General features: G+C 33.8%; 1 protein-coding gene across 6 annotated transcripts in view; it reads right to left on the bottom strand.

Moving 5' to 3' along the window:
* PCDH7 (protocadherin 7) overlaps positions 1-26890 on the bottom strand; it is a gene marked incomplete at both ends in the record, with an annotated part of 258588 nt that overhangs the window by 107945 nt on the left and 123753 nt on the right. For 5 of the 6 annotated variants that reach the window (XM_079534814.1, XM_079534812.1, XM_079534810.1 and 2 more), the window contains one exon: positions 19465-19681. In XM_079534814.1, coding sequence (XP_079390940.1) covers positions 19465-19681 — 217 coding nt within the window. The remainder of the gene's footprint in view (positions 1-19464; positions 19682-26890) is intronic. The other variant, XM_079534815.1, reaches the window with a different exon arrangement.

The raw sequence follows: 26890 nt of genomic DNA on the forward strand, positions 1-26890 counted from the left end.
AACGAGGTTTAAGAAAGGTGCAGCCAGGCTCCACACCTGCTCACACAGATGAATTACCTTCACCTGTGCTCCCAAGGCTGACCGGGTCCTTTCCCCAGGTGATCAATCAGTGGTTCAGGCCACAACTTAGCAGTTCCCATAGATATTATTTGCAGTGCCTGGCTTTTAAGAAATCCAGTATTAACGCTCAGGAAGACCCATCTCAATTTCATATTCTTTTCCTTACTATCATACAGTGTGTCTTAAATCTGACTCATATTTTGGTAGGAAGACTATTTGCCCATCTTTTAGAAGTCTTCTCACACAATCACAGAATTGTAGTAATCTGAAGGGAGGTCATCTAGGTGAGACATGTCCAATTTGTGGCCTGGCACAGCCCATCTGCAGATGACCCCTGCCTTGTGCCATCATGACAGCAGATTTTCCCCTCTGGGCGTCCTGGTCTGGCTCCAGGGTGCACCCATTGCTCAACAACAACCGAAACATTTTGCACTTAAACATCTGTTACATTTCATATCCCAGAAATTGAAAGGACTAAAGTCATAAGGACAAAAAAGAATGATGTGGCTACGCAGTTTTCATCTTAATACCTTTACTTTCTATCTACCTCATGTGAAGCATGTAGAATATGGTTTTCCTTTTATATTAGCAATGTAAACTTGGAGATAAACCAATCTATACAGGGACATATATGACAAAGTTGCCTGTGAGAGTGATAAGTGGGAGGCTTCTTCCTGTCCCTACAATCTGTATTTTATGAAAAAATAAATCTCAGAGATAATCATTTTAGAAGAATGTTGTTGTTTTCCCTTCAGTAAAGCTATGCAGCACAAAATAAATCCATTCTATATGTTTCAGGAATACTCATTCCAACATGACTTGTGAATTATATTGAAAATAAAAACTAGCCATGTTAGAGTAAGCTCTATTATTTCATTACAAATACATATATAATCAAATGTATATACATATATCTCTATATAATGAGGCAAACAACAATATCCCCTGACCTTTACAAGTATATTCTGAACTAAATCTCTTAAACAAACAGGCCTGTAAAACACTCTTTGAATAAAACATTAAAAAAAAAGTCAAGAATGAGATCTGTTTTCCTGTCCTTTCTTTCCTTCATAAATTCCCTTGTGCTATATAAAAAGAAAATTTATTGAAATTAAGAATACATATTAAATTTTTTTAAAAAATTAATCTTTGTGAAATGAAGAGTGAACCACTTTTTTACCATGGACAATAAAAAGATGAAGAAAACTTATGAAGATGATAAATTATAAGTTATTTGCATAAGCCCTGCAATGTTATACCGTAATGACTGTCTGCTTGTGAGTACTGCATACAGTATGGACGCCACAATGTAAGAGGACATGAAACTATTAGAGAGCATCCAAAGAAAGGCTGTGAAGATTGTGAAAGATGGTCCTAGAAAGCAGTATATATAAGGGGTGACTGAGGTCACTTGGTTTATTCAGCTCAGAGCAGAGGAGACTGAGCGAAGGTCTCATGGCAGCTGTAGCTCCCCACAGGGAGTGCAGGGGCAGATCTGAGCTCTGCACTCCGGTGACAGCAACAGGATCAGAGAACAGTATGGAGCCATATCAGAAGAGGCTCAGATCGGGTGTCAGGAACAGGATCTTTGCTGAGAGGGTGGATGGGCACTAAAACAGGCTCTGTAGGGAGGTGGTTCAGGCACCAAGACTGCTGGAATCATAGAATCATAAAATTGCTCAGGTTGGAAAAGACCTTAAAGATCATTGATTCCAGCCACAACCTAACCATACTACCCTGTCTCTAAAATCCCTCCACTAAATCATGTCCCTGAGCACCACATTCAAACAGTTTTTAAACACATCCAGGGGTGGGGACTCAACCACCTCCCTGGGGAGCCTGTTTTTTTATATGATCCTTGTACATGTAACAACTGGTCCTGTATTGCTTGGAGACCTAAGTGGCGAATATCCGTATTCGTTTTGCATGCTGCTACACGTATGCTACTGCAGGGAATAACCTGGGAAATCAAAGAATTAGGTCATATACTAGACTTTCTGTGTAATCTTTTCATGGTAGATTTTGTTTGGATAATTACAAAGGAAAAATTATTATCCTATATTAGTTCTTGCTATAATTTTTTTTTCCCCCTGAGCACACTAGGAAAAAAAAAAAAAACAACCTTGGAATTTTATTTTTACGTATGTCTACATCTGGTATTAGTCGTTTGCATGATATTGTACTATAAGACAGAAATTCACCAAGTAGCAATAATATTTCTCCTGCAGCATGTTCTGCTGCTTTATATTTGTATCCTGGCAAGGTTAGTAAGATATATGATATGTTATCATCATAAGGTGATGGTAACACCCACAAGAGACATAAGAATTTTGTCATTTATTATACTCAAAGTCAAATAATTTCCTTTAATATTACTATAATCAACTATTGACTAGAAAAAGCATTTATAGAAAAAGCATTAAAAAAAAAAGCCCAAAGGATTTCTAAACCTATACAGCTATCAAGAGTAACTAGAAATTTAAAAAATAATGTTTTTACAAAGAAAAGCAATATATTATAAATTGATTGGATGACCCCTCCATTTTTTGCACATAATTTTAAAATAAAGGAAAACAAACAAACAAAAACTTTCAAAGTCGTTACACAATGTAAAATTAACTCCAAAAATTATAAAGAACATAAAAGCACTAAAAACAGTTCCCATTAGTAGTGAAACTGAATGTAAAAGAATGGAAAAAAAGGAAAGATTTGGAAACTCTTACAATCTCAACAGTATGCATGTACAAATGAACTAAGATTATAGAGAAATATGCTGGGGGATATTAGTGACTGCAATATCAAGATGGAATATTCTGTTTCATGCATAGAATTCACTTATAAAGAAATCAGGTTTGACTGAAACAAACCTTCTGTAATTTTCCCAAGGGAAAAAAAAAATACACAGCAAAAAAAAAAGAACTACACACACACTTTTAGAATGCAAATATTTCCTAAGAATTCAAGTTTCTTGCAATGAAAGTCCTTCTCCCTCTGTCTCCTCATATCCACCTTCCTGATGTAAGATTAAAAATTAGCCTATGAATAGACTGGAATAAAATATTACCTTGAGCGCAGGAAAATCCTTTCAGCTAGTGTTTTAAAGTAAAAAAATGTATATTTATACATAAAAGAATCACTGAGATTTCATCTACTAGAAAACAGTTCCAAGACTTTCACTAGGTCTGTAAGCACAAGAAATGTTGCATAAAAATGAAATTACGACTGAAAGGTTAAGATGCACTAAGAAGGAAAGTGTGCATGATCTTTTAGAATCAGATTCTTGTCTGACACTAAAGGAAAACAACAGATCAACTCAAGGAAAACAATTCAACAGATCAGAAAGTATAGAGAAACACTGTCATGTACACTGAATTATCTATGTACTTGAAACCATTAAAATCAATCTTCTTTTAAAAATTGTATAATGAAACATTTAATGCAATTTTTCTCCTATTTATATTATAATTATTCTTAGCTAGTTGAACTTAACCTTTAACTGAATGCAACAAACAATTTAAAAAGCCTGATTATTGCACTTTAAAGTGCAAGAAGAAAAAAACTTTAAGTATAAATATAAAATGCCCTTTTCATTCTCTCCAACTAAAGAATCTCATTTATTATAATTAATGCTGGAAAGTTACTTTTGTTGAAGTTATTTTCACATTAATGGTTATTCTGTTGTCATATAATTATCTGCTGCAAGTTTCTTCATTCCTTATTACAATTACAAAAATTAAGAAGCTGCAGCTGTGTTGGCTAATATGTTTCTGAAGGGTTTTCAGAAGACATAGAATTTTTAAACTTTTTGAAAACCCAAACTGAAGTATGAACCTGTTTTTCAGAACTACTAACAGGCATCTTCACAAATGCACAATTTGTCATATTGCTTCTTGTTTTGAACTTGAAAATTACCATAGAATATACTATCATTTTAATCAGAAAGCTGAAAAAAAATTTTAAACATACACAAGGATAATTTAGCATTAGGTTACTAGTGTTAGCTATTATTCATGTGTGACAGAGAGGTAATTATTCCTTAAGCCTACCTAATCATTCAGCAAAATGATCGTGTTACATTGGAATCAATAGCATTCATATAGTATTCCTTACTAGAAAATGCTACTGTTCAAAAACTCTATCTTTTAGATATCTAAGATAACATCCAAATTCTCCTGAAAGCTACTACATTATGAGCAAGTTTGGAGTTAAAAGAACAAAAGGCCTTTCACACTAGAGCCAGTAGAGTAGTGTAAGTTTGTAAACTTTCCACACTATTTCCAACATACTCCCAGGCAGTAGATATATTTGCTAATATTAAAACTTTTGAGGGAAAAACAAAACAGAACAACAACAACAACAAAACCAATAAAAAGAAAACAGCTAATCTTGGAAAGGGTCAAAGCAACTCCACCTGAATCAAACATCGCCACTTCCATTCTAAAATCAACATGATAGGCACACACAGTTTAGCTTATTTAATACACTTTTCTCATTTATGGTGGAATATATTTACTGAGGAAAATGAATACTTGGTGCCATATCAGGCCACTGAATATCCTTTCCCTCAGCTTCTGCTTTTTTTGTTGTTGTTTTGGTTTGTTTTTTTCCTTTGTTCGCAGTTACATGCTTGGAAAACCCAATGAATACAGAGATTCCCTGAATAGTGAGAATAGTCAGAATACAAACAGAGCATCCAAGCAACACGTGAAACTAATACACCTGAAAGTTTCAGACCTTGCTAGCCTTCCCTTTGAAAACCTTACTTATAAAGAATTTCCTATTAATTTTTTGAAAAAGGTTTTTGATTAACAAATTATTTCATCAATTCATACTGACTGCACCGGAGTCTGTCTCCTGGTATCTATTCCAATTCAAACTGAAATGAAATCTTAAGTTGGACTCAAAGGTAAAAGATGCCTATTTCTCACCGATGCAACATAGCTATGCAACTGAATACATTGCAAAGATTACTACTTTGCTACCTGAATCGCTGATTAATCCTTGATTAATGGTTTCCTTATCACTTGGATGAAAATATCATTTTATTTACCTGTAATGAATTTCCAACTTTTTTTTTTTTTCTCTAAAAGCTGCTCACTGTTTACTATTCAAATAAAAGCTGTAAAATCATTTCTATTTTAATTTTCTACCTTCATCAAAGGAAGGTAGGAAGAAATCTCTACTAAAGTGATAAAAAATAATTTTCTTTACTTGAGTAGTAATTGCAAAGATTTCAGTCTAAGTTCAGATTTCAGAAACTAGAAAATGCACTACAACTTTCACGTAACTCTTAACAGCAGAAAAGCTGAGAGAACAAAAATGAAATAAACAGTCCTCTCAAAGTTTTCCTTCAAAATAATAGAGAGTATCCTAACAAATCTATTTTTCTCAAGTCTTAAAGGCATATCCATTGCATTTTTGCCAGATTTTTCATAATGCAATTAATCACAGTTGTCACTGAGCTCAGGAGCATTTTGGTAATGCTATGAGAAAAGAAGTCATGCTATTCCAGATCTGGTTGTATACATAGCTAAGACTACGATTGCTGTTGGAAGAAAGAAATATAAACAACATTTTGCTATTGATCATGACCTTGTTTTATAGCAAGACAATATCTAAATATACTAATTTTTACTTGTCACTTCAATGAACTACAGATTTTTCTGCCATGCTTTCTATAAGAGTGTCTTCTGGGGCTTACAGAAGCATCACCTTACAGAAACATTGTTATTTTTGATAAAGTCACAGCTCCAGGACTAATGACAAATGTATTAGGAATGAGACACACAACCTTATATTGTTCATATGCTCTACTGAGGTCAATCTATTGCTTGATGTTTTGTTGGTTTTTGGTCTGTGGTTTCGTGTTTATTTTTGTTTGGATGTTGCTTATTTTAGATGGAGGCTTACCATAGCCTCTGACATTAAGATTCTATAATGTACGAGGAGCTCAGCACCTGGAGGATGCTGCTTTATGTGTTCTAACACACAGCTGGTATTTGGATCAAAGTGTCCATAAACAAATAAATATTAAAAAATAACAGCTTTAGCTATTTCCTATAATTCTATACAGGCACTGACAGTTTTAGTTATAGCATAGTGATCTGTTACCCATCAATAATGTCTACCTTAGTAGAATAGATTCTACGTAAGCTGTTTTTACTGTCTCAGCATAAAGTATAAGAGAAAAATTACTGTAAAATGTAAGGCCTGTATGCCTTTAAGGATGGAACTACATTTAGCTATTTCTAGCAAGTGTAATTCCCTTCTTCACACAGTTGTTACAGCAGTGTGGATGAAGTTTTAACCTAACTCCTTACAGTTGAAATTTAGAAATACTGTGTGCTTAAATACTTCATCCCTTGTGCAGCCTATAGTTCCCTCTGAAAAAGAAGTGATTATTGTAGTACTGTGTAAAGGAAATTTTAGTCTTATATGGGATGTGGAAAGGTAAAAATAACTCAGATTTAGACTCTCTACAAGAGTTTTTGGCTTAATTGCTGCAAATAATTAATCTTTTCAGGATTAGTAGAGGAAGACAAGTCCCAGAAATCCCTCTCAATGCTCAAGATATTGAAGATTTTGAGACCAGATTTTTAGGTGAGGATTCTCTCTTCTCTGAGAATATGATAGTGAACACAGCAGAAACATTAAAAAAAGGCACTTTTATTGCAAGTCTCAGTGAGCTACAGGGGTTTCCTCATACGTCATTGTTCTCTCAACATTTATTTGGGAACTATGCTGTACACATATGCATACAATTAAATGAAGATTGGATCATTTATCAATGAGATAGTCAAGACACTTGGAAAATCTCGACACAAAAAGATGTTAAAAGATAGTTGTGAGAGAAAATAATCAATACAGTAAAATCTAGAAATATGTTTCTTACAATATGAGAGCAGAATTGGCTAAAATTCTTGAGCCAAATTTATTCCATTCTGATTGTTTCACACTTTCTGAATAGTGAATAAATTTACTTTCAGTGAGGAGAATACATTACTATAAAGTATCATCATTTTCCAGAAGACAACACCATTTTTTTAATTGCAGCAGCATTACAAAAAATATTGAGTTGATCTGAATTTGATGGTGTTCCTTCATGTAAGAACATTTAACGTTAATTTGTACAAGCACTACGAAATATAGGAACCTGTTCTGTTTCTAAGTTTAAGCCCTGAGTAGTCTCCTTCAATAAAATGTACTGTTCTTTTCAGAACTACTTTTTCAATCCATTGTTGAAGTTCAGTCCTTGATATATTTTTTTATTTCTGCATAAGCCTAATTTTGATGAGAAGTGTCAGGCTGTCATCAGACAGAACACTTTATCCATCATTTCACAGCCATTGCTATTCAAAGAGTAGTGGTCTTACCCTTCTTTTTCCCAGCTGTTCTGGATACAGTCTCAACCAAAATGCAAGTTAATGCTTCCGGGACCAAAAGCACTGGTCAAGTAGACAATGTCCTCCAAATGTTAACTTCTTTTACACAAGCCCCTTAACTGCTATCTTCTCTTTATGACTTTCCATCATTGCTGACCTGAGTTTGATTCAATTCTCTTACCATTTATCTTCACTGCAGCAAATGAATTAGTCTTGTCAGTATGGTTCTTTCTTAGATCCTTCTCAAAAAGCACCTTCTTAAAGTCAGTTACATGTGGTAGAAAAAAAAGCTAACAGTGCCAGGCAGAGAACAGTTACAATAGTTTTGTAACCTCCTTAAGTTACTCAGTTAACATTTATCAAAAAAAATTCAAGATAAGGCCTTTGTATTTTGAAAAGTTTTTCCACTTAAAATTCATAGCATGAGCAATAGCATGTGGGATTTTACCTAGTAAAAGCTAAAGGCAATTGGTTCTTTCTGAAGAGAAAAGCAAGAGAAAAATATTCACTTATCTGAACCTTTGGGGGCATCTTAAGCTCTTCTGTATTCTCCCATTACTATTTAGATCAAATCTGGCTGTTTCTCAAGTTTCCACATCTGTGCTCCTAGCAAGTGAGCCATGCCCCTGAGGAGGCAGGAGTGGCAGGGTAGAGCCTGTCCTCTGTAATTGTCCTTTGCAAAATTTAGCATGTATTCCCCTTTTAATCTTAGCTTACTTTGGTTCCTAAGGGTCTGTCCATGAGCCAACTCCTCATGCCACTGGTATTTCCTAAAGTTTAATTCTGCAGATATGACCATATGGTGGAAACATAGGGTAGAGAAAGAATCAATCTTACTGATGTCCTTTGAACACTGTTGTCTCAAATCAAACCATACACAGAAGATATTTTGGTACAGATTAAAATTTGATTTCTCCTCCAACTTTGGTATCATCTATATAGAGAACTATAGGTAGAATAGATTATTTATCTCTCTTTTTTGAAATAGCAGGGATAACAGAAAATGGCGAAACTGTTACATGCAGTTTTTTGGGTTTTTTTTTGTTTTGTTTTTGTTTTGTTTTTTGTGTTGTTTTTTTTTTTCAGATTTATTTGAGCCTATGGCAATTGTTTAAATCTCAGTGCTGGTCACAGCATTCTAAGAGTAGAACCAAAGTTCACATCGTATCTTTCCTCTGCCAGTCCACCATACTTCTATACACAAACATGTTAGAAACAGGACTCCACCAGAGTTTGTAACATTTGCATATGAAGACTCCTTGGGTACTGTCAGATGGATTAATCAATGTTTCTTTCCAGTACTTCGGGATAGTTTAAATATTTTCTTGTACATTTACAAACCATAATGACATTTTATCATCATGCTATTACAAATTTTCATTAAGCACAAAAACATTTGGTTTTGATATTTTTTTAAAAACAAATCTTAATGCAGTAATAAAATGACATTGAATATAACCATGTTATGGGGCAATGAATCAGACATCCTGAAAAATAATGTAAATATCTTGCATTTTAAAAATCAGCTCATGTAATGTCACTCATGGTTACACCTCTTTCTCCTGCTTTCTACTCCTCATCATGAAAAAAAAAAAAAAAAAGCTATTTTATTACTCTCATATATTTGAACTGCGACTGTTTATGAGAAACAAACACATACCCAGAGCTGTCAAGTCTACTGGCATATCACAATAATCCCTGCATTACTATTGCAATAGATGAAATATAAAATTATGGTAGCACAGATTATGTAATTCAGCAGTAGGAAATGATTGTCACTGGTAAAAAAAATTAAACATTGAAAGATATTAATAAAATAGTATATGATATATGCTTAAGTTTATTTTTCAAATATTCTGTTAAAACAAAATTGTTTCTATTCACCATGTAGAGAAAAGAAGACTGCTATAAGCTGACAGCAGTGGAATGTGAAATTACATCAGATATCTTTGCCTTCAAGTTGTAGTAAAAGCTTGCAATGTCAAATTCCACTGAAATGTTACTTCAGCATCTTGTAATAATGTAAATGCCACTGCACTGCCCCAGAAGGGGACACTTTCGCTCCTTCAAAAGCAATATGAGTTAACTGTGAGTAAATAGCCCCCACATAATGAAACAATTAACATCCAGTACATTTGGAACACTTTAAAGGTAGTGTGATCACAGGACAAAAGTACCAGACAATTTTAAGCTTGTTCAGATTCTATTTAAAAAGCCTTTTTCAAGATTTCCTCTATGGAAACTACTGGTCTTTATAAGACAAATCTGTCTGGTACAAAAAGTATAAAATAAAATAAAATAAAATAAAATAAAATAAAATAAAATAAAATAAAATAAATACAGCAGAAATCGAGAAAATAAGTCAGCCACAAACCCATAGGACAAGTAAACCCATAGGAAAAGAAAACACTTTGGTACAGGCTCGTCCAATGGCTTGTTTACATGTGATTTTAGATATGATGCACTTTGATTTTCTTTTCCTTGTTGATGAAATAATACAGATTGCTTAGTAAAAGAACAAGCACTCCCTCAGGGCTCTTTAGGGTTGATTTGTTCCTTAGATATAGCAAAAAACAGGTTAAGACAAGCAAGTTGGGAAAGCCAGTATGTTTAGCTGCAAGAGCAACCAAAGAACTAGCAAAATAAATTAACTCAATAAACACAGTTCTTCTGTTACTGCCTTTACGTTTTACTTCTTTCATCCAAACAGAAATTCACGTTTGTGACTTAATTTCAGTCATTTTATATCACATAAAGAAATAGTTTTGAATCATCTATCCCAGTATACATTTTTTTGTTATTACTTACTGAGATATGTTTTCCTTTCCATAATTCTTAAAAGCACTATGAGAACGGGCAGATCTTTTAAACATCAATGGATCAGTGATTAACGTTCATTTATTTCTAGCAGCATGTTTCAAATTAACAGTAATATAAGTTTACAATTAGTATTATTAGAATTTAATACTCCATTTCAAAGTAAAAAAAAAACAAAACAAAACAAATTACACAACAAATGTTGTTTGAATTATGCTTGAACCTAAACTCCTTTCTGTTGCTGTTGCTACTTGCCAAAATCAGATCATTCTTCTCTGGAATTTTATTTTAAATTTTAATACTAATAAATTTCTACAATTTCTCAAAGCTCCTAATACTAATTTTCTTCTAGCATATGCTATCATTGTTTTTCTAGATTTTCAACCAAAGCACATGTAGGTGATGTGACAGTAATATTCAGCCATACCTAAATGTCTAAACTTACATTATACTGACTCTGAAATTCTCTGGTCCTTAAAGAATGCATATTTTTCTTGAAAAGCAATTACCTTCTGTTAAAGAGGAATTTCAGAACTCCAAATGTCACATATCACACTGTTCTGGATTTTAAAAGAAAAGGAAAATTGATTTGTTTCTATACATTTTTGTATTTTTTGTCACTTTACAGATCTTTAACACAAATTAAGAGATAATTTAATTAAAAATCTAAGAGAGAACTGAGTAAGAAGCATCTTAGATATGCAAATCAAGCTGTCTAAGAAACTGCTATACAAATATTTATCAATAAATCAGGGTCACACGTGTCTGTTCTGCATACTTGCTCTCCACTATTACTGGAAATGAAATCTTAATATAACAAGGGTTAGCTTATAATGTAATTTATATATAAACCCATTCCATTCAGATTTGAATTTGAATGTAGATTTTTAAGCACAAATCTTTGTGAATGCTATGATTTATTTAAATTCAGCTCTGTAGCCAATTAGATACAGTCTTGTCCCTTCAGTCCAGGTAAAACATTTTAAAAACAATGTCAGATTTTTGTTCTGGACAGCAATAAAATAATTAGTACTTGATTTTTATTTTATTTTTTTTACTGGACTGCAGGATTTTTCTCTGGATTTCTTAAATTCATACATAAAAAGCTACCCCAACTTTTAAAGCATCAAGCTTATAGGATAATATTTTATACATGTATTATATGGTTAAAAAAATACTTTTTATGTGATTAATAATTTTAAAAATGAATAGTAGTTGGTAACCAACAGTCAAGATATAAATACAAAATGAAGAAATACCCCTATTTCCCCATAAAGGACTTCTTTCAGATTTTCATTAAACTTGATGATTAGGAAGGACAGAAGGATCTAATATTGTCCAGGAAACTGAAGAAATTGACATTAAGTACAGAGAAGTGGCAAAATATATTGTGCTGAAAGGGCTCCTCTGAACTGAGGAAAAAATAAATTTCTGTAGACTATCTGCATTTGATTTTTTCCAGGAAAGAGGCTATGCTGTATGCAAAGGTTGCTAAATATTCCATTCATAAACCAGATGTCTCTTCTTTGAGTCTAAATTTTGGAACACATTTTTTCCCGCATCCACATTCAAGACTCCAACAGAATCAAAAGGTTCTGCAGTCTGCATCAGTGGAAAGTAACCTGAGCCAGTAGTTGGCATGGAAGACTTGGATAAAAGCCTAACTCCACAAAGTCAGTTGCAAGACTCTCATCAAGTTGACTGTAGACAGGGAGAGGTGTCCTCAAGGACTGGAAGTTACGGGCTCTACTTCTTAGAGCAATTCACAAGATGACACTGGACACCCTACCTCACTTTCTGATTATTTCGTTCTCCATTTCTCATTTTAATATGTGCTTTCCCATGTCCCTCAGTGGATTTGAAATTCATAGATGAAGTAGGTTATATAAGTACAACTGTCTAGATCTCATGAGTATTTGCAGAAAGATCTGACTCACCAAGATGGGTACATGCATTCATGCACACCCACATGCATGAATATAAACCCTTTCCTCACTGCTTCTCCCTAACAGATATAACAGCCAGAACACTTCTTAAAGACCATAAAGCCTTTCTCCATTTTCAAATCATTGAATATGACTTTATTTTTTAAAGCATTACAAGAAAGCCAAGTTATAGTAAAAAGCAGTTCAAGGTGTCTGATAACAATGCACTGTCTTTAAGAGCAGAGTGCACTTCCTGCTGTACATATTTTCTTTTTAGAGTGCTGAATTTGGGATTAGAAGAACGAGCCTTGTAATTTTATTTATTTATTTATTTATTAAGAGCCATATGCTGCTCTTCAGTGAAGTATAAAAGGAAATAGAGAAAATAACATTGGAATAGCATGAGAAAGAACAATGTTCTTCAGGAGAAAAGAAAGAAAGAAAGAAAGAAAGAAAGAAAGAAAGAAAGAAAGAAAGAAAGAAAGAAAGAAAGAAAGAAAGAAAGAAAGAAAGAAAGAAAGAAAGAAAGAAAGAAAGAAAGAAAGAAAGAAAGAAAGAAAGAAAGAAAGAAAGAAAGAAAGAAAGAAAGAAAGAAAGAAAGAAAGAAAGAAAGAAAGAAAGAAAGAAAGAAAGAAAAGAAAGAAAGAAAGAAAGAAAGAAAGGAAGGAAGGAAGGAAGGAAGGAAGGAAGGAAGGAAGGAAGGAAGGAAGGAAGGAAGGAAGGAAGGAAGGAAGGAAGGAAGGAAGGAAGGAAGGAAGGAAGGAAGGAAGGAAGGAAGGAAGGAAGGAAGGAAGGAAGGAAGGAAGGAAGGAAGGAAGGAAGGAAGGAAGGAAGGAAGGAAGGAAGGAAGGAAGGAAGGAAGGAAGGAAGGAAGGAAGGAAGGAAGGAAGGAAGGAAGGAAGGAAGGAAGGAAGGAAGGAAGGAAAGAGAAGGAAGGAAAGAGAAGGAAGGAAAGAAAAAAAGAAAAGAAAAAAAAGAAAAAGCAGAATTCTTTGTTAGCTTTCCCATAGACATATAGGGGGAGGTTTCCAACACAAAGATATGCATTCCTTCTTTGATTTTGTTTGTATGTCTGTGGATGGCCACATGGCCACAGAAGATAATAATGTAAGGACAGAGGACATAATATACTGTTCTGGCTAATTCAGATTGTTATTTCTGCTCACAGTTGGCCTATATTTGGTCCTTTGATTAGCATTATGCATGTGAAGTAGAATGTAAACATAGGATATTATATAAAATAAAATATAGAACAATACCATGTAATTCAGGACTTAAAAGAATAGTTTAACCTTCTACATTATTCTGTTAACCTAATAAAGTTAAAATATATGTAAAACATATATAATCACTTGCAATTTGTAAAATATTTAAAACATTTCCCTCATTTTCTATGCAAGTATATTTACATAACTTTTCAGAATGCACAGGAACTCTTATAGAATATCAGGCAATTTTGAATTTTGAAGTATTACTATGCATATTAGTTAGTGAAGCATACACTTTATCGATGGGGAAAGTTATTGGCATATGAAGTAAGATCATCTAAAGGAATCATAGAATCATAGAATCACAAGGTTGGAAACGACCTGCAAGACCATCTAGTCCCACCTCCTCCCATTACCATTGCTATCACAAGCCACTAAACCGTATCTCATAGCTCCTCATCCAGACGTCCCTTAAACACTGACAGGGATGGCGACTCCACCAACTCCCTGGGCAGGCCATTCCAGTGACTGACCACTCTCTGAGAGAAACAACCTTTTCCTTATGTCTAAATAGTTAATTTTTAATTCAATCAAAATCAAAAATTAGCTTTAGCATTTATTCTAATTCTTCTGCTTTCTGGAGGAAAACAGGGAAATAATGAAAAAGATTGAAAAGGAGAAAAACAAAAACAAAAAACAAGGACTAAAACAGTCAAGTTCTTCCCAAGCACATTCATTTTCTTACATAAGACTACACTAGTATAACATCTTTACACAGTGTGTCTTCTGCTTGAGAAACTGGTTTGCTTTCTTTTCCTCTTATAAAACAGCCTGTTGCAGAACTTATCATAATACTTCATTCTCAAAACAAAGTGGTTCAAGAGATAATAAATCAAAGAAAATACGTGTTCCAAAACATTATTCATGTATGTTGCTAGGTTTACAAAATCCAGAGATCGTTCTGTGCATAATTATAGGTTAGGGTTTACCAGAAACAAGGATAATAATAATTATTTATGTAGATTATATAATTTATGAAATACTCTCTGATATTTTGGGTTCATACATGCAGATTAACATTTAAGAAACAGCAAACGTAAGAAATAATAAAAAAATAAAAATAATGATTAGCATGTAATTACTGCATTGAAAACCCTTACTGACTCAACCCCTCAAAAGTGCTACTTACATTAATGTTTTAAAACAGTTTTAAAGAAGAATTATTCATGTTCAACTTTTCAAGGGAACAGAACACTGGAAAAGGGAGCAGGACTGCAAAAATTTTTGTCAGACTAGTCAATTAATGTCAACAAGGACATTTAATTGTTCAAGAATGTTAACCTGTATTTTTATTACCACTGTAAAACCCTAAAGTGAAATGGATTCTGTAAACTAGTAGGTTATTTCTTTCACACTGTTACCAATTTCATCCAGAGAATAAATATGCTACCTTTCAAGTAAAAGTGAGACATGGCTGTTACAAATAAAGTGCATTTATTAATCATGAAAACTTCTTTAACATTTTCAAGTCATTATCTCACGCACCATGAACTACTTATCTACTGGAACTTTAGTGCTTATAGTCTAAATCTCAAATGATCACTGTGAAGATAGAATATTATCAAACTGTAAGACCTAGATAATGCACTTCTCTTTCTTGCCCTTTAGTTCTTCATGTGTCAGCTGAAGCGTAGTTTATCCACTGACTTAGTGGGAGTCAAGTAACTGAATCACTGAAATTCTGAGCTCTTCTTCAAACTCAGCCCCTTATTTCCTGTGTGATTTCAGACATATCCCTTAATCTTTCTTGACTCCATTTTCCCTTTTAAAGTATCAGCTGTAAACCATTCCCTTATTTTCTTTCTTTCACAGAGATGACTGCTGTTCTAGCATCTTTACATATCTGATACTGAAATATAGACTTGCAAAGAATGTTATACTGCAGACTGAAGGTATGTTTGTGCAGAAATACCTGAGGTAGCATGGATGGAGATATCAGGCTTAGATAACAGTCTAATTATGATTGCATGGAAATAAATCTCCAGGGAAGAGCACATGAGTCAAATCTGCTACAGTTTCAACACTATAGATACTCCAGCTAAATGGAACAAAGGATGAAACTGATTAGTCCACTATACGTGTAAATAAATAATAAGAATACAGAAATCTGAAAAAGTGAAGTATAATCAAATATTTCTAAGAAGGCTGCAAGAAAACGATAAAGATTTGGCAAAACTATATAGATGGACATGAAACAGAAGAATGAAAATTTTTGCTTAGACATAATGTGTGATTTATAATAGAAACTAATATTAAAAGCCTGTATTATTCATTCCACAAATGGTATATTCATCTCCAGATATCCCTACATTAGAACAAAAACCAGAAGCTAATGGAAAGAAAAAATTTACATGCATGTGACAGTCAAAAACTGATAAGTCTAGGAATATGTATTTCAGATAAAAGTTACATGATATGAAAACATAAACATTCACAGTATTTTAAGAGTAAAATGAAACCTACTTTCCATCTACTTTCTTATAATGATAAAAAGGAACAGTTCCTAAAACTGCTCAATATGAGAAAGAAGTATAAAAAGCAAAATAAAAACAATTTTGATAGCGATCAGAGGAACTCCCTGTTGAAAAATATTACTCAGACCATGAAGAGGGGTTATGGCTTGTAATAATTTAAATTCTTTTTTATTGTTATCTTTCAGAAAGTCACATTTTAAAGCACATGCTAACTATTAACTGTTAGAATCATGGATAAGTATCTGCTATAGATCTCCCATGGGTTTTTTGTTAGTGTGTTGGAGTTTTTTTCTTCCTTCGAGATATGGGACATTAGGTACTGTCATAAAAAGAACACTATGACTAAAAGACAAATTCATTTACCATGGTAATGTATTTTCTCTTGAAACACAAATATGAATGTAATAAGAATGTCCTTGAGAAAATTATTGTTAAATTCACATTAAGATAGTGCCATCTTAAAAGCATAAAAAGAGAAAAAGGCTACACATATGAGCAGAATTCCTTGTAAGGAAAGCTCCAAGGGCAGGGGATAAATTAACTCAGAAGTTACTTATAGTTCTGCAGATTTTACTAATTAACAAGATCTTTGCATTCTGAATTTTCACAGTCAATCTGCTAACACTTTTTTTCTTCTGTTTTTTTTTTTTTTTTCTGTTTTTTTTTTTTTTTTTTTCCTCCTGCATCTGACACCATAGCTAATCATCAGAACAAAACTTCAATATACATCTGACAGTCATGTTGGCTGGTAGGCAATATACAGAGTATTCCTAAAAAACCCCTCTGCTGGCTGTTTCATTACAGCATTTTATCCTGCCTGAGCAAGTAAAAAGAAGCCTCTTAACAGCAAACAGAAAATTGAATTTCATATTTACTTTTGTAGTGAACTCAACCTTCTTACATTTGTCTTAACTGTAAAAACTATGGGTTTTTTTGTAAACTTGTCTTGTACAAAAATGTATCAAACATATCAGAAGGGTTATCATACTGTGCTGAAAATTATCTTTTCAAATTTTAAAATGAAACACAAAACAATAGTTCTAATTATATTGTTTTTCATCCCAACTGAAATTAAATTATAAATATCTGAAGTAATAACAGTTAAAAACTAAGATAGCTTTCAAAGTGCCTTTTCCATGGATAATCTGAAGGAAAATCCAGTATAAATTCTGATTAAAACTTAATCAAGCTAAACACTGTATCTTACCTAGATTTCAATTAAATGTGATGAATAAGCACTAGATAGATTTCAATTCCAATTCTATTTCTGTCAGAATTATCCATTAATGTTGAAGATTATATTATCAGAATTTGACCAATATAATTTTGCTTCAAATAGTTAAAATACAAGTGGACTTAAAAATCCAGTCACAGAAAACTCTCACTCCAATGTCAGATACTACATATATGAAGTAACAAAAGTACATTAATTTTATCCTGTTCCATCATTATTTATGGATTATTGGTAACAAATTTCTAGAGGCAGATTATATGTCACTGTGGAAATCTAGTTTTTAAAATGTGACAGAGAAATCCAGAAGTCCATAGAGCATAACCTTCAGCAAACTGTCAACAACCTTTCAAAGGTCTCAATTCAAGTAGAAGGAATCCTTGACTATTATATGCAAGTCCTGCCATACAATTTTCGTCATGATACTTTTGTTTTCAATTGTTATTCATTTAATATTATACATGTTTACATGTTTTTTATCTATACCATATTATTTTTAAAACTGAATCAAATTCATCTTAGTTAAATAATGATAATCTTTCAAAAAAATTAAAGTATTATTTTAAATACTTCAACTATTAGAATGCAATGTCAGTTTCAACATCAACTAAAAAAAAATTAAATAAACTGGTTTGTTTTAGTTTTTCACATCACTCAAGCAATTCCATTTTCAATTACAATTCAGTAAATGTGGTTATTTTCATTGACTACAGAGTACATTAAAAATTATGTTCAATTATGGCTATCCAGTTTTTTGGTTCAAACGCACTCCATGCTTTCTGAACTCTGAATTTAATGTCCACCAATGAACTACACTGTTTTATGTCCACGGGAATGAGAAAGTTATTTAGTTATTAACTGCAAAAACTAACTATGAACCAAACAATAAGATAATAATCCTAATTTAGATGTAACATCTATTAGTCTTTATTCTGATATTTTTCTAGTAATAATGACTTTCTTCCCCATCACTCAACTATAAAAAGGAAATATAAAGATATATATTCATACAAACAACCAAACAGAATGTGTACACACACACTTATATATAACCTAACATACCTTACGTTTCACTGGATAATACCATCTTACTTTTTTATTACTTACTCATTTATTGGGGGAATTCATATTATAATAAAATATAATAATGTTGTAAACATTATTCAGTCATTTTTACTAGACTTGGTAATACCTTACCACATAGAGCAAAATACTTTTATTGGGTCAATATGTCTATCTCAGGAAAGAGAAAAAGCAAATAACAATTAACCAGTGCTCTAGCTTCTGAAAAACTGAAATTTGTTTAGCCAAATTCATTCATCCAATTTATACCAGTGAATACACCACCCCTATTCCATATATCCAACAATTCCAACTGGATTAGCAAACCCATTATTTCATTGGCTAGTAAAAAATCTGTATATTTTGACATACAATAATTTATGTTATTGTTCATGGGCAAATTGAAACACAATGAAGTCAGTGCCTGACTTCACCAAATTTTAGATTACAGCCAATAAGTTAAATGCAGTAAATGAATTAGTGTTTATATATTTCAAATTCAAAAGATTTTTTTCAAGTCTAGATTTTTTTAGATAAAAAGAAAAACAGAAGTTGTGAATTAGATTACACTTATTTTGTAATTGATGAAAATTTAATAGACTGTATATAAGGTTTCAACATTTTCCCCTTCTACAAAAATAGATGCTGAATTTAAATTAGATGTTCTAAAAGTATTGTATAAAATAAAGTGTGAAGAAAAGGGAAGGAATATCTTTCTTAACTAAATACTAAGAATGGACTTGACATTCACTCAGTGTTGTTTTGGAAACAAGCTATACAATATTTTGGGGGAAAGACAATTCTCTTGAGTGGAGTTTTAAAATTCTACTGTATTTTTACTGATGCTCTACATTCTGGGAAGTTTCCTAAGTAGTTTTTGAACAACAGTAAAAACAAACAAACAAACAAAAAAAGAATAGGAAAAGAGGATATATAGTTCTTTTATTTAAAATGGAAAATAAGGAATTTAATTCAATTACCATTTCCCCAGATCTCTATGGGTACTTTTTAAATGTTTTAACTGCTTCTGCATAATAGTTTTTAAATCGTATAAAGAGAAGATTCTGGGTTTATTAGTACTCTTATGTCCCATTATTTTGTATATCTGTATTTTAACAATCTTTAAAATAATTACAATTTTAACTATTTAATATATTTATTTATTTATTGGACTGACCTTTCAAATGTCTACTTAGAATCACTTGCTAGTGAGATTATGTGTGTGAATGTTGTGTTTGCCCCTACCATTTTCCATATGCTCTGCCTCACCAACACTGCCATCCGGCGTAGTCCTTTCGTAGTTGTCCTCTGGGAGTGGAAGGGCACCCAGTCTTGGCCCTGATGAACTCTTACTGCTTGGTGTTTCTGACTCCTCCAGACCGCTGTCATAGCAACTCTGCAAAGACCCTTGATGTGGGTCCTGAGGCTGACTCACAACAGAAAACGTCACTCTACGAAATGGCTGCAAGAGAAAAGATTCTGAATGTCACTGAAACGTTCAGTCTATGAACAACTGATTCTCAAAACATGACTTAAGCAAACTAATATTTAAACATTTACTTATTAAACAGTTTTGTCTAAATTAAATCAAACAGTAAGTACAGTCCTTAAAATGCCACTGGACACAACATCTGGGGACTTTCAGTGTTACAGACAGTCCAGAACCGTCATGCAGTTTTGAACAGCCTCCTTTCAAACATTTGCATGAGCTAGGCAAACTACTTTATAATTGTTTATAAATTATATTCAGCTTTTCTTTTACTCAGTAGTAACAATTGGAATGGAGATCAATCAGACTGCATAAAGGTACTCGACATTGTGTGAATGCATACGTATAAGAGAGTTTGGGGATGTGTATAAATGCTCACATGCATATAAACAATATTGTTTTTAGCAACATAGCAGCACACTCATAAGCATTTTCCAAATTCACTTCCTTGAGTTTGAGATGCTAGTTGAAATCAGAAAGTGAAAACAAAAACAAAAAAAAATAGGGGGGGAGGGGGGGTCAGGAGGAGTTTGGTTTCATAGCTTCCATAAAGCATGCCTGGAGATAGATGGTGTTGCCAGATTGCCAGATGACTTTATAATGAAGACTTTAAAGTATTGCAAACACAGCTGACACAGCCTGTTTACACTGGGACTGTGCAAATGTAGATCATTATAGATTTGTATTCATTTAACATGACAGATACAAATGTTGCTCAAGAAGTCAAAATGCTGAACTCAAAAATCAGTGAATATTCTAGAAAGTGGGAGAGTAGATCATTCACTTTTCTGAGGACAGTGAAGGCAGGTAGGATTTTCATTAAGAAATCTATGGATTCTCCTACAATTTAAACTGCACTTGCATTACAGCAGTAATAATGCATTTGAAATAATTTTATGATACATTTAAAATAATTTACTGACTAGAAAGACTAGAAAATCACAGAAAAGCATCTGATATTCTAATATAGGACCTAATTTTACTGTATAGATCTGTATGTCCAAATATGTATATATATATGTATATATATATATATATATATATATATATATATATATATATAAAATGTGTGCATGCTGGTATATATATACTATAGAATGCATGTTCTAAAATAAACACTGACAGATCTGTTTTACAGAACACTATGTAGAGTTTCCTATGTATAGGAAGTGAGGTCTGAGAGAACCTCCTATCATATTCAGATGCGTTTCCAGATCTCTGTTACAATGACCTGGCCATTAATCATCCTTACTGGCACCTCTGGTTACTACAGGGTAGAAACATGTATGCAGGCCAGAAGAGAGGAAACACTAATTACAGACACTTATGCTAGTCCTATACAACAGAAGATCATGTTAGATTTACAAATAGAGGGCTGGAGTTTCACTTGGAATTAATATTAATTAATTAATTAATTAACATTAATATTTAAAAAAAAAAAAAAAAGACAACAAAAACTAAGCCTTCCTGACACAAGTAGATCAGAAACTTATACATGTGAGTGCTACTATTCTACTGGTAAGTCTCTGACCTTTTAAAGATCCCTGTTCTTCAAATGGAAAGTGCTTTCACAGCAGTTTTATTTAATGCTTCATGCTATATCAAATGCAAGGACAATAGAGAAGCACAGTAAAACAGAAGAATGGAGAGAACAAATAACGCACATTAAAAGAGAGCATTAAAAATAGTTTTGTCTTGTTGCTCCTTTCACTGAACTAAGAGGAAATAGTATAAACCATAGAGGACAACTGCAACTGCTATGTTAAGATTCTAGATGTACAACACATAATTTGAATATTTTTCCCCATAGTTTCTTAGTAAGATCTTTCTCTTCCACAATTATTCAGAAGGGTGCCATTTGCTCACCTAAAACCTTTAACAATGGTTTTAAATCATGAAGCCATTTTGCAATAGTCTGTACCACAGAATAACTGTCATTTGCATTGCGCTTTCATATTTTAATGGATTGTGTATTGTATAATTGACCATTTACACACACTAAATTACCTCAGAGAAATAACTAAATGAATATACTGTGTCATCATGGTTTTAGAGGTGAGCAACTGACTTTCTTTTGTCATTTTTGTTGTTCTTTTAATTATGGAAGCCGTCATTTCTTTTCTTGTACTTTGCAAAAGTGGACTTATAAGTACATGAAAAGGTGCTGGACAAAGACAGTATTTCATATGTATCAAGAGGCTCTGTTGTTTTTTTTCCAATATGACTATTTTGTTATCAGCCCACTAATTCTGACAATTAGTCACAGAACTACAGTTCTGTGACTGCATGCAGAGCTAAAGTCCTCAAATTATGCACATATGGCATGCTTGAGGCAGCCCTGCTTTCATCTTGTTTTATTATTATAGAAGTGTCTCTTGGAACCACAGCCCTGCACTCGTTGCTGTCCATCTCTGCCCATCACTTCCTTACTTGACTGTGAGTTTTACTTTCCTTCCACAGCCATTCCTAGTTTAAGGATCTAAAAGTAAAAATTCTTTGCAACAAGACCAGTTGTTGACCCACATGATCTATGTTAGGATTCAAGAGACACCATTTAATCCCACATGCTCTTCCTCTTCTGGCTAGCCTTGATACAGTCAACGTGTCCTCAGAAACTGCCACTGATGCTTAGATGAATGAGAAGGATAATAGTGTGAGGGATGAATAAGCCTCAGGAGGTTCTTCAAAACATCCTGCATCTGAGCACCTGGCAAACTGCACGTATGCCTACATATCAGGTCAGATCAGCAAATGGGACTCCTCACAAGAGGGCTTCTCTCTCCAATGCCTCATAAGGCAAATTTTTCACCCCATTTACCCCCAAAAGCAAATGAAGAGTTATCTGCCCCGTGTTACAAGAAGTCACAAATCTACAGTCTTCCCCTTTTTAGCAATCTCTCAAGTGAGCACACTGGCTCTTATACCTTCTGTTAAGTCAGGGATTCAGGCCCTATGGGTGATATATATGTATGGGTATACATACTATATTTGTATTAATATAATAGTATTTATATCTAATAAATACATATGCTTGGTGGAAGAAATCTGCTTTCACTTAAAACAGCTGAGTATGTAAGCAATATCCATATGCTTGTTCTTGACAGAAAATTGCATTTTTATTTTAAACAAGTTCTAGTATAAAACACACCTCTTATCTTTGAAAAGGAATGGTAAAATATATTGTGGAATCATTCATACAAACAAAAGTAGTTTGTATGTTCTCTCTCATATTTTCTACTATAACATAGTAGTAAGCATACATAATACGTACTAGTAAGTACATACACATTACAGAAAATTTTGAAACAAATTTAGCATGATAGAAACACGTTAAAGATCATCTATTTCTAAACATTTTATTGAAGTTCCATTTTAAGAAGGTTTCTATTACTGAAAATTCATGATAGCTAATATATATATTAAAATGAATTCTAAATTTCCACTTGTTCAAGATGTGATACTATCACTTGATAAATAACCCTAATGACTGTTATTTTGTTCAGTCCATGGGCTACAAACCCTCTGATTGACCAAAACTTCATGTAATGAAACTCTGAACACTGTAGCTACACATCAATTACTACTAAGTTCTAAACCAATGATACAAACTTTGTGAACTTCTCACAATTTGGATATACTTAATCCTTATCCCATAGGTTACTTCTGAATATCATACTATAACTCAGACAAGAAATTAATTGCTAGAGATACTGTGCAGACATTAGAAAACTTGCAAATTAAGGAGGCAGATTTCATAATTTCCCACAGATTGCTTTGTTTGTCTGTTACCAAGCCTCTCTGAGAAAACATTAAAGGATCTATTTTGAAGGCCCTACAGATCTATCTATATATAGACATATGGTAATCTGATAACTATCACACTCTCAGTAAACTAGAGGAAACAGTTTAGCAGTCACTGTTTAAAAGATGCTAAGGGCTTTTTTGTTCAGATTACCAGTGAAGTAGTAAAAGCAATGCACCGTAACACAGAGCTAAACTCAATGGAACCCATTCTTAAAATAGGAAGATCCTGCCCTTTATTCAGGTTACTCTTAGGAAAATGCACCTTCAGCTCTATCTGTAGATAACTAGAGAGTGACACTCAGAGACCCTGGGGACTTTCAGGAATTCAAAGGTGGGATGCAAAGACTATCATTCACATATACCACACATCTGAATGGAGGAGGTAAAAACCTTCTTTTCCAAATACAATCACTTGCCTGGGGTCATCATGTAGCCAAGGCATGCTGAGCCACAAACATTCTGCATCATCCACAGTTATTACAAGAAACAGAGATTCAACTTAGAATTGGAATTAAAAGAAATTTTCAGAAAGCTAAGCATTTATGTTTTCTTTACTACTTGATGAATGATATGCATATCAATTGTATTTTACTTCTACTGCCAGTACAAATATTACAGTTCTAACCTCTATATCATTTAGATCTCAGTCCATAAAACTTTTGAGAAAACTGTGTACTAATGAGATGAACTAAAGAAATGGAAGTTGGATATCAGGACTAATATTTCAAACAGATGTTCATCATTGCAAAAATAGAAACCCACACTTTAACCAGGAGTAACAAACTACATTCTTAATTTTGTGTTTCCATTGATAACATTATGTCAGTAACATTCCACAGAAAAGCAGCCACAGGAAATTTCCAAGTGCTGACAAAATAAGGCACATGCCCACAAGAAGAGAGGAGAGGGTTATGTGGGTTATGTTTAGCTTTGTCTATTTTCAGTGCACAATATTAACATAGCTCCATCTGCCAGCACTGTGAATCAATGTGGTAAAATTGCCTTTACCCAAATAAGCCTGCCTTTCCCAGGAAACCAGCAATCCTTAGCCTTTACTAGTTCCACAGCAATCTTTACTAAGGATAGTCCTTAGTGCTGGATTCACAGCACATACTGTATAGTAGAAAGAGAAGAGATCTGCTAATTTTATCCCTCTGAAAGTTTAGAATTATTTCTAATTACATCTTGTCATGCAGATGATCAGATCACAGAGGAAAGATGCACCCTTGCATTACACCCTGAAGGTGAATCACCATTACTTCTTTGATTCAGCTGTACTTCATGAACCAGATATTTTCTTCTCCCCTTGCCAGCAGTAAGGAATAAGGCCAAGTGAGGTTCAGTAAGGCCAAATGCAGGATGCAGCACTTGAGTCGGGCAATCCCAGGTACTTATACAAACTGGGGGAAGATCTCCTTGAGAGCAGCCCTGCAGAAAAGGACTTGGGGGTCCTGGTGAACAAGAAGCTGGACATGAGCCATCAGTGTGTGCTTGCAGCCCAAAAGGCCAACTGTGTTCTGGGATGCATTAAAAAAGGAGTGGCCAGCAGGGAGAGGGAAGTGATTGTCCCCCTCTACACAGTTCTTGTGAGGCCCAATCTGCAATACTGCATCCAGGCCTGGAGCCCCCAATACAAGAAAGATGCAGAGCTCTTGGAACAAGTTCAGAGAAGGGCCCTAAGATGACCAGAGGGCTGGAGCACCTTCTCTATGAAGAAAGGATGAGGGAACTGGGGTTGTTTAGCTTGGAGAAGAGAAGGCACCAGGGAGACCTCAGTGAGGCTTTAGAGTACTTGAAGGGAGGGGAATGGCTGTTAACAAGTGACAGGACAAGGGGGAATGGTTTTAAACTGAGACAGGGGAGGTTTAGGTTAGATATTAGGAGGAAGTTTTTTTCACACAGAGGGTGGTGACACAATGGAAAAGGTTGCCCAAGGAGGTTGTGGATGCCCCATCCCTGGAGGCATTCAAGGCCAGGCTGGATGTGGCTCTGGGCAGCCTGGTCTGGTGGCTGGAGACCCTGCACACAGCAGGGGGTTGGAACTAGATGATCATTGCGGTCCTTTTCAACTCAGAGCATGCTATGATTCTATGATTTGGTACAAAAATCACTGCAATTATGACATATTAACTTTTTTTTTTTTCTTCAAATTCATGAACAATCCTAATTTCACAAATAGGCATCAGGGACAGGCCATGGGTAGACTAAATGAAAAGCAATATATCCATGCAGTCAAACGAGGCTTAGATGGTTCATTCTGATTATAATGACAGCATAGAAGTGTTCCTTTTACAGTTAACTGAGAGCAAGGGTTTCCACCATCAACCCTTCCTCAGCCAGCTGCCTGGCAATTGACTCTGGATACAAAGTAGACACACCAAACTGTAACAAGGTGCAACAAGTATAACAAGTGTAGGCAATTTTCTGTCTTCATTGCCAAGCACTTAGATAAAATTTGCAAGTTTCTATCAGGCCTCCCAGCTTCTGCCACACCTTCACCTCAACAGCTGCAGAATTTTGAAAATTTTTTAAACAACTATAAAATACAATCCAGGAATCAATAAGTTGAGAAGCATAAAAAATTAGTGCAAGAAGAATACTCAGCTAAATCAAGCTTTCTTATTTTGAATACTTCTGCTAGTTCACTCAACATTAGCTTGGGCATTAACCAAACCCCTGCAAGACCAACAGTTAAAGCTCTTGTTTTTCTTTTCACTCAAATTAGGTGATTTCCATCTCTGAAGCACGTGTGATATCTTAGGTTTTGATTTAAGTTAGCCAAGGAGCTGTCTAGCTCAGATTTTTCACAGAAGCACAGAACAGATTATACTGGAAGGCACTATTAGAAGTAATCAAGTCCAATGTCCTTGCTTAAAGCAGTGTCACCTGCAGCACTTTGCACTGGGTCATGTCTAGTCAGTTATGAATACCTCTGAGAATGGAGGTCTCCACAATCTCCCCGGGCATTCTGTTCTGCCAGTGTTCTTCCACTCTCACAGTAAAGATTGTCCTTATTTTTAAATTGATTTTTTTTTTTTTTTTTTTTTTTTTTTGTATTTGAGTGTGTGCCAAAGAACAGAAAGCACCAGTGATGAGTCATACCTAAAAAATGTTATAATTCCTGTTAGCTTCACAGAGTCAATCAATGTCAAGACTAACACAGCAACTCTGAGGTACGTATAAGGTAGATCTTAAAAAAAAAAAAAAAGACAGAAGAGTTAAATCAATTCATTATGTAAGTTCAAAGAGTTTTTCTAAGCTCTTGAATTTTGATAAAACAAGTCATTATCCTTTCTATTCATTCTTTATTGATGGAAGTTTGTTGAAAGACAAACAAAATATTAATGAACAATTACTATTCTACATTAATAAATTCAA

The sequence above is a fragment of the Tetrao urogallus genome (genome assembly GCF_951394365.1).
Source record: "Tetrao urogallus genome assembly, chromosome: 4".
Classification (NCBI taxonomy): Eukaryota; Metazoa; Chordata; class Aves; order Galliformes; family Phasianidae; genus Tetrao; species Tetrao urogallus.